Source organism: Stegodyphus dumicola, chromosome 5 (genome assembly GCF_044657685.1).
Source record: "Stegodyphus dumicola isolate Sdum_Otavi_A_Nest chromosome 5, ASM4465768v1".
NCBI lineage: Eukaryota > Metazoa > Arthropoda > Arachnida > Araneae > Eresidae > Stegodyphus > Stegodyphus dumicola.
Genome location: NC_140772.1, coordinates 219488998 through 219505925, shown reverse-complemented (window position 1 = coordinate 219505925; position 16928 = coordinate 219488998). Strand labels below are relative to the sequence as shown.

Genomic DNA, 16928 nt, shown 5'->3' with positions numbered 1-16928 from the left:
AGAACCTCCCAGACTGTTAGTGGAGCCTACTGCTATATCATAGGGCCCGAGTTCGAATCTCAAAGAAGGTATGTATGTTTGTAAATGTATAGTGTCTTTGCGGCAGGGAGGCACTCTAATTATGCGGGGAGCCGAAAGTCCTTTCGAGTAGTTGCTGGTAGGGTAAGAAGGAAAAGAGACTCTCGAACTCGTCCCCACAGGGTGCTCTCTTTCAAAACTGGGACGAAACTGAGAAAAGTCTTGCTGTTACGTGTAAGGTGTATGGTGTCACGTGTATGGTGCTCTAGCCAATGACAGACACAATCTTGCTCTCCTCGCCACGATGAATTTCGTAGGCTTGTCCTGATGTTACTGTTAGACAAGTGAGATAAATCACAACAGCACAAAAGTATGTCAGAGCCTAAACAACATGTTCAGGAGATCATACTTAAAATCAAAGGCTTTTATTATTCGTGGCTAATCTTCAGGAGTCGTTTGAGAAGTGATACTGCTGTGATTTACAAATAGTTTGGAGTTATATTTGTACAACAGTCAAAAAGGCAAATATCGTTCATTGAATTATTACAACCTCAACGGCTTTATTTCTCTGCATTCTCAGAAACAGAATAAAATAACAAAAAAAAAAAAAAAAAAACCTGCCAATTTGCATATGGATATAGAATGAAAACACATATGAACCAATCGCATATAAGATGAAAAATATTCTATGTTTATAAATATAGCAAGAATTAAATACAGATTCAACACCACAGAGTCAATTAGAAGAAATAAAGTTTAAACATTTAAATCTAAATTGGTGATTAACCAGGTTTCCTACGTTTCTTCTCCTTCAAACGCTGTTACTATTACAGCATTCACTTTTAATGCGTAACATTATTTCAACTTTCGACGGTGGAGGTAACTTAAGTAATTATAGATGGTTTTTTACTGTGTGGTAGATTTAAAACAAAATAATGTTAAAACTTCTAGACTTCTACAATAAACAGTAAAATTTTTGATGAAGGGGGTTGACAAAATATGTATAAATAGGAAAGAAAACGTAACAGCAATGGCGTTAATAAATTTTCATGTTTTTCTTCAAAACTGATGAATCAATGAATAACTCTGGCAAAGCTTAATTAGTTGTAATCAATGCTTCAATTTTCAACTATTTGGTCACTAGAAAAAAATTCTTGAACTAATATCTTTGAGAAAAACAAAGTATATATACCAAGCAAACATTTCTCAAACTTTATCTTCTCAAACTGAGTCATATTTCTTTAAGCTTATGTTAATGGCCATAGATGAAACAAAAGAAATAATACAACCATTCATATCATTGCACTAAGCATTGATATGAAGATCATGCGTGAGGTCATAAATATGAAGACTGTACAAATTCTCTGAGTCGGTCTTTACGGTTTGTCCATAAAGGTCTTCACGTGGACTTTATTTTCGAAGCCGTTTGTTGTAGAATTATTCTTCAAATGCGGTAATGTTTTAGATAATGAAAATATTTATCTTGCATTACTTTTTAACATAAAAAACCAGTTTTCTAAAAATTAGGGAATCTTATTTTTTATTCGGTCTGCCGGTTTATGAAGTTATAATTCGTAAAAGTTCTCTTTCTAAAAAGTGGAAGATCCCTATACTATGAAACTTGACGTAGAAATGATTACCTTGGCCGATTAATTTTATAGTATGAGATCATGTTGCCTGAAAATTAAGGTTTCGTACATAAAATTAAAGACAAAATATTTGAATTTGAATGTAACTAAAATAAAAAAAATCTGAAAGCTTTCAGATTATATATTGCTTCCAAACGAGCATTTTGTTTTTCATTTACAGACACATACACGTTTCCAGAGCATTTGGGCTAACACTGCTGAAAATATTTAAAAATAACATATCTTTAGAATTTCCGATAGACAGTCTCGCGCGCTGGAGATAAAAAGGGTTTATACTTTATAGTATTGCCACTGCTCACTTTGAAATTGTTGAGTTTTTTTTAATCAAAAATTCGTTTATGTTTCACAAAATATGAAATAGACAATAAAACAAATTCCAAATTCGGTCTTCCATGTTCCTATGTTCGGGTGGAAGGCTATGTTATTCAGAATTTGTTGACTCTAGGTAGCGTTATGTTTTGACAATAAGAGAAACATACATTCATTTCATGTAGATTCTTCATTATTTATTTTCTTCAAATGCAATACAGGGCGATAATATTTGGTGACAAAAATTTGAAAAGCGATTCGAACGTTTAAAGTGATTCGACCCAAAATGCCGTATCGAAACAAATAGCCAATATTTACGAAAATAATACTTTTGTCAAGCACCCTATATACATGGAGCCAAGCGAAACGTAAGACGTTGTGTTTAACGTATATACATATTAAAGATATTGCAATTTTTATTTTTAAATTCTCAATATATAATTACATATCAGCACATAAGTATACCTATTCTGCCTTAAGTATTTCAATAAGCTAAACATTCATCATTTTCTAGGTGCACAGCATAGAATAAGGTTAATTTTAAAATATGAAAATGCTTATTACCTGTTATAAAAACACATCAGTACATAAGTATATCTACTGTACCTTTCATTTCTCAATGAGCTAATCCTTCATTATTTTATGGGTGCACAACATACAATAAGGTTAATTTTTAAAACATGAAAATGGTTATTACGTATTATAAAACCACACTAATACATAAATACATCTATTCTACATTCTGTTTTTCAATGAGCTAATCATTCATTATTTTCTACGTGCGCAACATAGAATGTGGTTAATTTTAAAATATTAAAATGTTTTTTACCTGATATAAAAACACATCAGTACATAAGTATGTCTCTTCTACCTTCCGTGTTTCAATGAACTAATCATTTATTATTTCTAAGTGCACAACATAGAATAAAGTTAGTTTTAAAAATTAAAATGCTTTTTACCTGTTATTAAAAACACATCAATAAATAAGTATATCTATTCTACCTTCCGTTTTTCAATGAGCTAATCATTCATTATTTTCTAGATGCACAGCATAGAATTAGGTTAATTTTAAAATATGAAAATGGTCATTTACCTGTTATAAAAACACATCAGTACATAAGTACATCTATTCTACATTTCGTTTTTCAATTAGCTAATCATTCATTATTTTCTACGTGCGCAACATAGAATGTGGTTAATTTTAAAATATTAAAATGATTTTTACCTGATATAAAAACACATCAGTATGTAAGTATATCTATTCTACCTTCCGTGTTTCAATGAACTAATCATTTATTATTTCTAGGTGCACAACATAGAATAAGGTTAACTTTAAAAAATGAAAATGCTTATTATCCGTTATTAAAAACACATCAATAAATAAGTATATTTATTCTACCTTCCGTTTTTCAATGAGCTAATCATTCATTACTTTCTAGATACACATCATAGAATATGGCTAATTTTAAAATATGAAAATAGTTATTATAGGTTATAAAACACATCAGTACATAAGTACATCTATTCTACCTTTCGTTTTTCAGTGAACTAATCCTTCATTATTTTCTAGATGCACAACATAGAATAAGCTTAATTTTAAAATATGAAAATGGTTATTACCTGTTATAAAAACACACTTTCCGTTTGGCACGATCTTGTCTCTAGACTTCAAGTTATTCACCACGTCAGCTATTTTTACTGTAAGAAACAGAATACTGCCTAGGTAAAACAAAGGCCATTGTAACCCATTTGGCAAGATCAATACAAGACATATAGCTAAAATAATAGCTATTTGGTAATTTAGACACCATTCCTTCACTGATCGTTTTAAAAGGTTTAAATTCGGATCGTAAGCCATGCTCTCAAACCAAAATCATAAAATATACCTTCTGGCTAAAATTGCAGGTTTCATTTAGAACTATACCTCTCATGCATAAAATATTTCCAGTGCTTCTGATATACTTATCGCTGATAGACCCTTGTACTGTGTTCTGATATAGCACTTATCACTGATGCACCCTTCTGATATACTTATCACCGATATACTACTAATTAACCTTGTTCAATGTAGTAAGCTTACCGTAAAAGAATTTTCAATTCATACAAAAAACGCAGATTATTCTATTTAAGAAGAAGGAAAAAATTTCATAATCTTATTGTCAGTTTTCCTTTCTGAATACAATAGGGAAAAACACTTTGCAAGGTTAACAGTATCTTTTTCCTCTGTTCATGTTGTCATTTGAGTTTGCGGTATGCCTTTGGAACACGACAACGCTTGTATTATTTTTTCCCTGATGGCTAGCTTTATGGTTTAGTATATAAATCTTTGTAAGTCCTGCATTATGATTTTTACATTAAAGTAAAATTCAGCCTTAGATTGACGCTAGGCCTTTATAGAAAAAGTTGCATATTTCAAGCTAGACGGGTACGGGGTACCTCCTTTTTCAAGAATCAAAAATATTTTTCAAAATTCTAATTTTTCCTTAATTTAAGTATCGGACTGTCATTTTCGCTTTCTGTGTACCGAATCACTGACTATTATCCAGTGTAAAAAGTTTAGTTTATTCTACATAAATGAAACTTTATGTGAAGAAAGGCTGAAAAATTACTTATACAATTTCTTTTTCCAAAATTAACAAATAGACTAAAGAAAATATATACACAATCGAACTACAACACAATAATTAAGATAGGAAAGAAACACTCAAAAGTAAGTAAATTTCGAAATAATCTAATGTCTTTACAGTGTCACCTGAACTAAAAAAAAAAGCTGGTGAATTACGATCCTCCACCGCCAGGATTTGGCGACTGCTTCCCCTCATCCCAAAACGCCCTTTAAAGGGGGGAGTATATAAGGTATTTCTCCTGCCTTCTTAGCGTGCCTTCGTAGTGTGGTAGTCTGCACGCTCGGCGAGTATTCGAGAGGTCCGTGATTCGATTCCCGGCCAGGGTATTGCTCATTTTTCATCTCATCTGTAACCTAATGTCTCTACAAATGGTTCGAAAATTGAGAACTGTGTGTAAGTATTAAAAAAAATCATATCAAATTTATTTTATAAATTTTTATTTCTAAAACAGATCTCCATTTATATAAATTTGCATTTCGAAAACAAATCAAAACGGAATTTTATTTTACTCTTTCTATTTACTCAGTGTCTGTTTGGATCAAATCTTCAACTGCCGACCAGATATAACTGAAATTTTTCATACATACATACGGTATTCCAAAAGTAGATATTTTAGTTCAATTGTGAACAGTGATCTTTGGATCAAGAGGTTTAACACTTCACTGTGAGTAGCCGCATAGTTTTAAATGTCGGTATCTAACTTACAGAAGAATTTAAATTTTAACTAAAATTTGAATCCCCTTTTTAGAATCTTAATCTATATAAGAATGAAAGATTTGCCGGATATTAGAATATCGCCAAGATTTGCTTCCAGGTACTATTTTCCTTGAGTAAATGCTAGCGGGTTAGAGAGAAATATGTTACAGATAAAAATTTTTAAATAAATAAGCATTTTCTCAAAAAGGCAACTAATTGATGTTTAGATATTAAATTTTTTGCTAAAATGAAATAGAGTTTCATATATGATAAACTTGAAAAGGGAGTGTTTCTAGATAAAAATTAAAACTGAAGGGTTTTGAATTAAAATTAAATTTTTATCTTGTACCATGTAAATATAAACAGAAAGAAAGTACAAAATTTAGCAAATCTTCAGCTTCGACTATTTTTTTCTTACAGTCATGTGCTTTCATATTTTTCGCTATTTTTGATGTAATTAACGCGCGTATAGAACCGTAAGCTGTTACTTAGTCAGTATTATTGCTTCAAATTTGCATCTAAAGCTTTCTTCGGTTGAAGCATGGAAGAAATAGTCTTCAAAATTCCATTTATCTGTGGCCGGTGACGATAATAATAATAGCAATAATAGTAGTAATAATAATAATATACTTTCAAAACTAATAACAATGTGTGCTGATATTACTAAATTCTGCGACTATTCTCTCAATCTCCGTTTCGATTTATTATAAATCACGCTAGTCTAATAAATTTGACAGAAATCAATTTATAACTATGGTAATATTAACAAAAATAATTATTCTATGAGTCTAACAAGTCTATGAGTCTAATAGTCTATGAGTCTAAGATAATAAGTTATAATAATAATAATAAGTTATATAATAAGTTATTTTCTCCCTCATTTTTGGCCTTGCCTTCGTGGTGTAACGATAGCACACTCGGCGCGTATTCGAGACGTCCAGGTTCGAGTCCCGGCGAGGGCATTGCTCATTTTTTCGTGTTTCTTACTTCAAAAATCCTAATGACTCTACAATCTAAGAAGTATATCCGTGTATTTGTCGCCCAGATGGTATAGTGGTTAGGGAAGCCTGACTGCGGTACCGAAGGGCCTGGGTGTTCACAATCTGCCATTGAAAAAAAAATATATATATATATATATCCATGTATTTTTACACTATTTGGTGATTAATCAAAGAACAAAGCCTGCTTACTGCCTAGGCCCACAAGGTCCAAGCATAAGCCTCCATATCTTAGGGAACCTCAAACTCTTTATCACTGTGCTATTCTCTTACATAAAAACAGACAGCATTAAGTATCCCTGGAAGAATGCTGAAAATAAGAAATACTTTGGAGTACAAAAATCGATCCCACGCTTATGAATAGAGCCCTCCATTGAGGGGGGGGGAATATTAATCGGATCCAGTCGAACAATAACTGACATTGCTTTGAATAATTCTAAGTAAGTCGTCAGTTACTTTATGCTGTATGTCTTATGCCAGTCCTTGTTACAAATAGTAACTTGCAAGTGTCCGGTTATTTAATTTTAAAAAAAAAACGTCGCAGCTAGTAAAAAATTACGTCCAAATTTTTTCATATCCATTATTTGCTACACTAAAAATGAATAATTGTACTAAACTCTAAGTCACTGTATAAAGTTGCTTTTAGGTGGGCTGAATGAAGAATGAAAAATAGAAACAAAGCCAACTAAATTTTATATTATTTTCCGTTGTGCTGGGGTTGATAAAATAAACAAAAAAAAACTGTACTGTAGATAAATATTGTTGCGTGCATACGGGTTAGTAATACATTGAATGCACAAATTCGATAATAAAATGCATTCTTATCAAAAGAAATATATCAGAACTCTGGAATTTTCATCAGAGGTATTCGTAGAAGTGTTCACAATATCACGCTGTATAATAAGTAGCTATACCTCAAACTACTAAAAACGTTAAATACAACGCAATGCAATGCGCATCTAAAGAGAAAGCTAATTCGATCTCACGCTGAACTCGCAACAATAACAACAGCAGTTAACTAAACAACTAACAGCAGATGCTCTCTTTTCGGCTTTAAATAGGTTTTAAGCGGTCGTAAGATATTTCTAGTACTTTCCGCTTCTCGAAATTACTGGAAAGCAATAAGAGGGTGGAATTACGGTTACAGCTAATATAGTGGTCAATTACATTTATTATATTTCAATACAAATTATTCAGATACTCATTTACTCAATGTTAAATCCATATGCCCCTATATTTTTACTTTTCCGACATAGCTTTCTTTTAAAATTTATCTCCCGCTACATTACACAGAAAAATACAACAATTTTAATTATACTCCGGCTAATATTACAAATCTAAATACAAAATTCTTAACAATAGAAACTTAGGGAAAGGTAATCAATAGACTGATTATTGATTCAAAAACGTATATTCTTGGTTGACGGAAAATCGTTGACTTCCAAGTTCAAATGATTTTCGAAATATTTGAAAATAGTAATAGAAAAATCAGCATTAGTTTCTTTTACTTTTTAACAACAGTTGTATTCTACCGTCAGCTACCATAATGACTGAAATTAGAGAGCGAAATGCAGCAATTTCCTTCTCTCTTCCCTTTACACAATAAACAGATAAGGCTTTTAAACTGCATCGTTATTATTTTCACAAAGAAACCTTCCCTTGACCCCGAAGAAGAGTACTGAGGAAACATTTGATAGAACACAAAGGCAATGCTGTCTATAAGGAACTTTTGAAATTTCAGTTAATTACATGTTACTGATCTATATCCTTATATATATCTACGAAGAGCGAAGACAGAAGGTTATGTCGACTTCCACTGTTAGTTATTTCCATGTAATAACTATGATGTCTGGAGAAGATTGAAATTTTTGATCTGGGAGTTTTCGTGTAGAAAAAAATTTTGACAGAATAAATAAGAAAGCTAAAAAACTTTTCGCTAGCTTTTATGGTCAATATTTTTTTTTTTTTTTTTTTTTTTTTTTTTTTTTTTAATTTTAGTTTTAGGGAGTGCAAGTGCGCCTCTCTAAAGCCCGCTAAGGCCATGAATCTTTATATCTCTAAGGGTTAATCATTGCTGATTAACGCATTTTTATTTAGCAGTCATTTCAGTATTTTTACCATCATTATTATTAACAATATCATTACCTTTTCATGTGAAATTAGACACAGACTGTTTCATTTAGGTGTTTATTTATTATTTGATTCAGGTATAAACTTAACTCAGTAGTTCAACAGCCCTAGTGGGCCAAGGTCTGCAGTGTCCTTTTCCTGCTTTCTTGACCTTTGGGCCCCGGAGTAACGCCTCCTTACAAAAGACCTTTTCCGGACGTTCTGTAAGGAGGGGTTGCCCGGAATGCATCAACATATGCCCCGGGCAAGTGGTTGCTGGACCTCCAGTGTTTAGTTCACAAGCGAACTTGCAACTTTTATCAACCCACTCAAGGAATGAAAGGCTTTGTCAACCTTGCCCAGCCCGGGGATCGAACCCCGGACCTGTGGTGCAGCTGCGCGACGCGCTAGCCACTTGATCCAGGTATAGTCACTATTTTTGTACTAATGACACATGCATTGTGGAAAGAGTAACACATCGGTGCTAGCTTAAAAATATTTAACTTATAAAATTTTCATAGGGATGAAATGAAAAAGTTTTGAAGCAAAAAAAAAAAAAAAAAAAAAAAAATTATGCTTTCTTCATACTAAAAAGGTGGACAAACAATTTCATTAAGATTATCATCTTACGCGATTAATATGAAAACATAATAAACACGTCTTAGAGTAATAATGTTTAATTCGGAACAGGAAACAAGATAAATGAGGAGTACTGTCCCCCCCGGATTCGAACACCTGCTCTTCCGACTGCTCCTGACACGCTTTACAATTATATCCCAAAGGCAAACTGTAAGGAGAAAATTCCTTCAGTCTCCCTCATTGAAGCGCGATGGGAAAGGAGGGGACAAATTATTGTCGACCACATTTTAGTTTGGGTGCCACGTAAATAGTCTAATAGAATTTTCGCAGACAGGAAAAAATTTAATAAATCCGTGATGTCCTTGTCAGGATTTGAGTTCCAGACCTACGAACCGCTAACCGAACGTGCTTCCAATTACTCAACGAGAACTCGCGGTAAGGAAGGGAAAAATTCCTTACCTTCTCTCGCTGTTAAAGGGCAACTGGAAAGGTGAGAACACAAAATCCAGGTGGAGGCAAATAACCATATTTAGTTCAGGTGCCACTTATAGCGTCTTTCAGAATTTTTCTTAACGAGAAAACATAAGCAACCACTGACGTCTCCGCCGGGGTTCAAATACATGACCGCGCAGTGCTAGGCGAACGTGCGCTTCCGATTACACCATGAAGGTACGCGATAAAGGAGAAAGAAAATTCGGAACGTCGTCAGTTGGTTCTCACTGGGATATTAAATAGCATTAAATTTTTATGACGGATCTCTATCGAATATTTGCAGAATGATTATGTTGCATACGAGACAGCATTGCAATGCCTTAATTAGAAAAAACATAAATTAAACTTTGTAAATTATATAAATATTCACAGTACGTTCGGAGTCGATTTAGTGGAACTCTCCAATATTTTTAAACTTTCTTCCATTAGAGTCATAAGATGTAAGGAAATGTGTCTCTCCACACACACAAATGCACTATATATGCGTACCAAACATATAGAAAAACACTTCCCTGCACAGAAAATTATTTATTTCACGTTTCAGTTGTCTTTGATTGATATAAATATTCCTCTTAAAGTAAACATCCTAATTGTCCAATTAACGCAAATATCTCACTCGCGTTACCTAAGCGTATTCCGCTATTTTTAAGCTAAAGATAAGCAACTTTACTCATCTCCATGGGCCTGAAAGTCTTAAAAATCGAATATAACTTTTTGCGATATTTTTTGAGTGGTTCTGCCCCTCACTTGAAGCATAACTTAGAAAGTTAATATTGAAAGAATTAATCTGTTATATGCTGTTAGTTTAGAACAAATTTTTTTTTTTTTTTTTTTTTTGTTGTTGTTGTTTTTTTAATCAGGTAATTTCAATTCTTTTCCAAAAACTAAATTTCCTCGTTTTGCACTTCCCCCCCCTAAAAAAAAAAAAAAAAAAAGGCTGTGATGTCAAATTCAAGCTACACCTACTGTGATTTTTCAATACTGCCTGCTTATTAACTTCTTTAAAATCCCTGACTGTCTGCGTATACTGCCTTCAACTCACGTGGGCAAAGATCGGCGGAACCACGTTCTTATGGGTTTCTCTACGTCCGCGAAAATTATTCTTATTTTTTGTTAAAGTTATCTTGATTTAGTCACTCTGGAACTAAGTGACGGCATTTTCTTTCTCCCTTCTGCATGCCTTCGTGGTGTAACGGTAACCCACTCTGCGCCTGTTCGAGAGGTCCAGGTTCGAGTCTCGGCGAGAGCACTGCACTATTTTTCCTGTCATCTGCTTCCAAATAACGTAATGTATCTACAGTGGTGCCTGAACTAAAAGTTTGTGAATGATGATTCTTCTCCACCAGGATTTGGCAATTGGGTCCTCTAATCGCCCTTTAAAAGTGGGAGCATATAAGGTATTTGCTGCTTCGTTTCTGCATGCCTTCGGGGTGTAACTGTAGCACACTCGGTGCGTATTAGCAGGTCCGAGCTCGAATCTTGGAGAAGTCATTGCTCATTTTTCGTGTCTCCTGTATAAAAAAATCCTAAGAACTCTATTTGGTGCCCGAACTAAAAAAAAAGGTAGTGGATGATGATTCTTTACCACTATTATTTGGCGATTGGGTCCTCTAGTCCCTAGTCGCCTTTTGAAAGAGGCATTTCCTCTCTCCTTTCTGTATACCTCGTGGTGTAACAGTAGCACACTCAGCGCGCATTCAAGAGATCCAGGTTCGAAGTCCGACGAGGACATTGCACCATTTTACGTCTCCTTCTTCCAAATAACTTAATGTCCATATAAAGTCTCCTGAACTAAAGGTAGTGGATGATAATGCATCACCACCAGGATTTGATAACTGACTACTAATCCCCAGTCTCCCTTTAAAAGGGGGAGTACATAAGGTACTCATTCCAATTACGGGGTATTTTCTCTCTCCTTTCACTATGCTTTCGTAGTGCAAGGTAGTACACTCGGCGTATATTCCAGAGGTCCAAGTTCGAGTCCCGTCGACGACATTGCACATTTTTTATGTCACCTGCTTAAAAAGAAATCCTAATAACTCTAGTGATTTCATCTTTTACAGACTTTTCAAACATTTGACCAATACAGTTATTTGTTTCTTTGTTTTTCTTTTGCCATATGATACCATATGCCATATGATGAGAACTTCCTTCGCCATTTTTATTCCTATGAATAATGTTTCCAAGTATTATATTCCTGTCTGCTACATTGTCTTCTTACTTGAAATTAACCAACATGGTTCGCAATAGAACCATGTTAGGCAATTTGTTAAGTTCAAATGAATAACAAAGTCAGTACCTGTCTAGTTACATTAAAACCGAGTTAAATTGTGTAATAAATAGAAGAAAACTATCTGAAGTTTTGATTTTTGGGAAAGTCTGTATCTTTTGGTCTGCCAAAATTAAAAATACCAAAATTAAAATTAAAATTAAAAGGCCAAAATTAAAAATACATCTCTTCTTACATCTAAGAATTTCTGATGACCATGACAAAATCTCAATTTTCACATCTCTAAAAGCGGGGATCAGTAACTGGATTGGAGGAGACATAATTACATAAATTTAATACATATTTTATATTATTCTTTCTATTCAGTCTTCAAGTTTTTTTAATGTTGATTAACCAGTTATTTTATGATTTAGAACTTTACTGTCAATTCTTCCTTCTGTTTCCACGCCAGAATGCAAATTAGCTCACATGTATTTAAGATAATGGCTTTAGATTGTAGGACAGAGCGACTTCTGCCTGTCCAGTCCATATCACCAGGTTTCTAGCTTAGAGAAGATGTGTTGTATTCCGTCTTGCACTTTAATCGCTGTTACCAAATCTCCATACTGTTTCATTTATTTAATATTCGTACACATTTTATGCTGGGGGAATCATGAGTAGAGAAGAAAAACTTTAATACATCAAAATGCTTTTAAAATGATGAAAAAATCAATAATTTATGTACATAATATTTGTGCGGATAAACTTTATAATGTACCGTATATTAAGTAAAACCAAATTAAATACAAATATTAACTGATTAAATAGTCGAATAAGATTTCATTGTCATAAAATTATGTGCACAAAACTAGTATTGAAATCAGTGTGCGTCAGAGTTAGAAAATATTCCAGTCTGACAACTGAAAAAAGAATTTAAAAAACTGCGACAGACGTAGGAAACATGAATTAAAAAAACGGAAGGAGAGAGAAGATATTAACTTTTTTTGTAACTATTATTCGGGATTAATTCACTATCATGAGATTTATGTAAATAAGACAAGCTTTAAAACAAGAATTGGTGTAAAGTCTGAAAACGTGGTGTGCCCAGAAACAAAAGTAATCATTACCCTCAGCCAGCTCACTCTTTTCGTACGTACGTAAGGAAAAATCTGACATGTGGTTACAATACAAACTCACTTCCTGAAATTGGAAGATCTGAGAATTCAAGTGAACTTCAGGAGTCTTTCGTTTCTATGTCACGTGCTCGACTCAAATTCAGAACTCATTCCTACAATATGACCAAACAAGACTCTGGCTCCAGTATCCTAAACACTTAAAACAGTTCTTCTCTAGAGGGGAGTCAAAACAAACTTTTGCTTTCTATTCGTTTTGTATTCAGTTGAATTTTGTCATATGTAACACTCAATATAGCTTTTATGTATGCTTCCAAGGGCTCCCTAACCGCGTCATATGACGCAGAAGGCCCTTAGAAACTTAAAAGAAGACGGATTCTATTAAATATTCATACACCCTTCTTTAGTTTAATCATGTAAATGTAGTTCAACAATGTATTCAAGGGCTCCCTAAGCCTTCTGACCGTATGAGACGGCATTCTCTGCGTACCATTATTGTTGCAACTCTCAGGGCTGCAACGTGTAGGTTACAAATTAAATAATCACAGGGATTATTAATATAAAAGATTTTAATATGGATATCTCCCACAAGCGGATAATGTTACATTACTCTAACAAGTGCATACATATAACGGAGTGAAAAGGGTATTCCCCGCTTAGTTCGCAGTTACAGAAAAAATAAAAATAATAAAAAATAGTCCAATCAAATGCGGCGCTCCTTCTGTGGACTTCGCCCAGCTGTTACGTAATCGTCTATCTGAAGCAGCCGTCTCCTACACTTATTTACACCAATGGCTCTCGTTAATAAACTTATTTAAAGAAGTTTGTTCTCTGTAGTATTTACATTTAATACAATTTTCCCTTTTCAAGGAACCTATACTAATGCGATATTTCTTATAAAACATAACTTGTAAGGATCTTAAGTTTTACTAACGTTTATTTTATTTTAAATCTTTACTATCACTTCTTATTTTATTATAAGAATTATAAGCGTGAAGGTTTTTATGCAAAGTTTGTCTGGCGAACGCCAAGTATTTAAGTTGGCCTTTTTGCCAAGCGAAGAGAGGAAGCAGTAAGTCAACGCAGGCCGCTTACCTTAGAAGTTACGCAGTTGCTGTTCGCCTTCCAGGCCAGAGGTTTTAATCCTCTTGATAAATTAAACGTATTGTAGTGTTCACAGTCTCTGTGCTACATACGCTTCCTGTTATTATAAGGCCAATCTTCCACGTGTATTATTCTAAAGTTAAATTAGAGTTTAGTTTTATTTTTATACCTTTTACGTTAGACCCCGAGTAGGGGGTCATTGTATTCCGAAGTACGGAAGTTATTGTATATAGAGAAAAATAAAGGGTTTTGTATACCCTTCGTCTGTATCCTGTCTATTTACTACAGTTAGTGAACATAGCTTTAGTAAGCTCTCTGTTCCTAGTCAGGTCCTTGTATGTTCCCGAAGAAGGTTAGAAGGAACATTGAACCTGACAAACTTATCTCAATTTGTGCTAAGAATTTATAAATAGACATACAATGTAGCAATAACAAAGGCATATTATTATCAGGGCCGGCGGCGTATTTCCAAACCCTACCCCACTTTTCGAATTTTTGACGTCATGGACAAATCGACTAGTTTCGCCTGGATGCTAATTCTTGAGCATGCGCTGAAGGGCGAGAAGTAACATAAACAGAACTTGTGGCTTGCACTTGTGAACTATATGAAGTATATTGTCTGAAAGTGCATTCGTTTATGTAATGGCATAATCTTACTGTTTCTGTAATAAGAAAACTTCATTCAGATAAAATTTATTTTAATATTATTATTATCTGGTTATAGGATTATACGATATGCTGAATACTCTAGGTACTATCGTAATCTTCGCATAATCTTTCACATTGGAGTTTGCCTTATCATTGTAAAATATATTGTACTATAAAGATTAAATCAATCCAAATTACTGTTAGAGATGTGAATGTTCTAACTGAATTTTCTTTTTACAACTCATTATTTATTTCCGCTTGAAAACACATTCATATTTGACAAGTAATTATCTCCGCAGAAAATCTTTTGATTGTTTAAAAACTATATTTGTCAATAATGCAATAAAAACTCACTAATCTAGTGCTTCATAGATCAATATGAACACGAACTCAAAATGTTTTAAAAACAGTTCTTTAATCTTTAGTTTGTAGTAGATGCAACTAATGTCACAGAGAAAAAAATATTTCAATAAAAAAGTTCTCCATGTTGATTCAGTAGAAAAATTATTTCTATTTCAGTGAGAAAACCACTTTCAATGCTTATATAACAGAAAGATGTAACATAAGCATTTTAGAAGTTTTATGTAAAAAACGTAATAATTTACTTTCATTCCTTTTAAATCGGCATATTCGTTTCCAGTAGATAGCTAAATTTTTTGGCAATTTAGAGACTTGATATTTTAAGTGACAGAATACTGACACTTAAAATATCAATTAATTGTTCTTTTTCATTTAGAGATACATTGGAATTGAAAATACCAAAGGCAAAATGGGTCACAGATCCAACCTAATTCCTTATTTGGAAATTTTTCAAAAAATTTTCTGTCATTTTTATCATATGTTGTTTTAAACAAGAAATCTGTATTATTTTTTTTAGTAAATTCTGAAGAACATGTTTCTGTCGTTTTTGTTCAATTCTCCTTGCCAAAGTATTAGCTTAACCCTTGATTTTGCCTTTTCTATATTTTCGCCTTTGAGTGAGTGGTGTGATTGCATTCTAATTGACTTAATTATCATGAATGGCCTTAGGGCATAAAATTTAACTATCTTGTAAAAATTCTATGTAATTGTATGCCAGTATTGAAAGAAACAATCAATCTGATAAGAAATGGCTGCGACATGTTTTGAAAATGAGGCGGAAAAGGTTGCCAGCGAAGATATTCCATTTGGCATCAATTGTACCATTGTTGGTGACTTTATCCTTTGCGCTTGCAAAACGGAAAAGTACCGTTTCTAAATGTGTTTTTAATTTTGCAGGTTTCATGCTTTCCATATGCCAAGTTTTTACTGCATTTAACACACAATGGCTATTCATTTTCCATTAATAATGCAACATGTAAAACAGTATAAAATAAACTCTTCTTGATATTTACTAAATTTTTTTAAGAAGCAGAAAGAGAACCAGTGGATTCATTTTTGTTTGCATTTTCATTAATAGTTTTTCTCTAACTTTATTTGATGTTGGTACATCCATCCCGTTTCTCTTGTGAACATTGGGTATCTATTTTGGGCCATTTAACCATCAGGAACAAAATTGCAACTAAAACGAAATTGTTTTTATTATCCTTAGACACTACTGAATTTTCCAATACTTAGGAAATGTTAAGTGCTAACTTGACAACAAATTTGATTAGAAATAAGAAACATAGTTTATAAATGATGTATATTACAATTACAAATTGCATGCAAGACACTACTAAGATAGTCGAAAGAAACTACATCTTAGCTGCGGGTATGCAATGGCTTTGAAATTTGATTCGAGCTGTTTGGAAATCATCAAGCATAACACACAAAGTGGAAAGCAATAAAATCAAAATTAAAATATGGAAATGTTAAAAAACATCAAAAATCCTCTTCAAATTCTATATATCTTTTATTGTCAAATAAATTTCTTTGAATTTGGTGACCCCCACAAATTTGTTCATGACTCCCAGGTTTAAATTTTGTAAAAAAAACAATACAAGTTATCAATTGTATTTTGAAAAGAAAAAAAAAAACATTGGCTGTCCAATGTGAAAAGTGAATTATGGTTTAATATGTTATGTCCATAGCTTGTGTATTTTGATTATCTAATTAAATACAGAATGATCAGTTCCTTCAAAAACTTCTGCTGGAATAACTGCTAGAAAATCTATCCGATTTCAGATGAACAGAAAGCAAGTGTTCTATTCTTATTCAACAGTTAAAGTACTCTCACATAATACTTACAAGGAACAAGTTAGGTTATTTAACTAAAGTGCAATCAATTTTATTCCTTATTTGCATGAATGACATATCACACAATGCTGTGTAGGCTGGTGACCTAGCGATGATGATTCAAAATGCATCTCTGCATTCAGGCATACACTCCTTACAAG

At 33.1% G+C, this 16928-nt stretch overlaps 1 protein-coding gene across 1 annotated transcript in view; it reads right to left on the bottom strand.

Annotated features, from left to right (window-relative positions):
* LOC118198243 (short-chain dehydrogenase/reductase family 9C member 7-like) overlaps positions 1-4063 on the bottom strand; it is a 28505-nt gene extending 24442 nt beyond the window's left edge. The window contains exon 1 of the mRNA XM_035369871.2: positions 3597-4063. Within this exon, the coding sequence (XP_035225762.1) occupies positions 3597-3834 (238 nt within the window). The 5' untranslated portion in view covers positions 3835-4063. The remainder of the gene's footprint in view (positions 1-3596) is intronic.
* Between the last annotated feature and the right edge of the window lie 12865 nt (positions 4064-16928).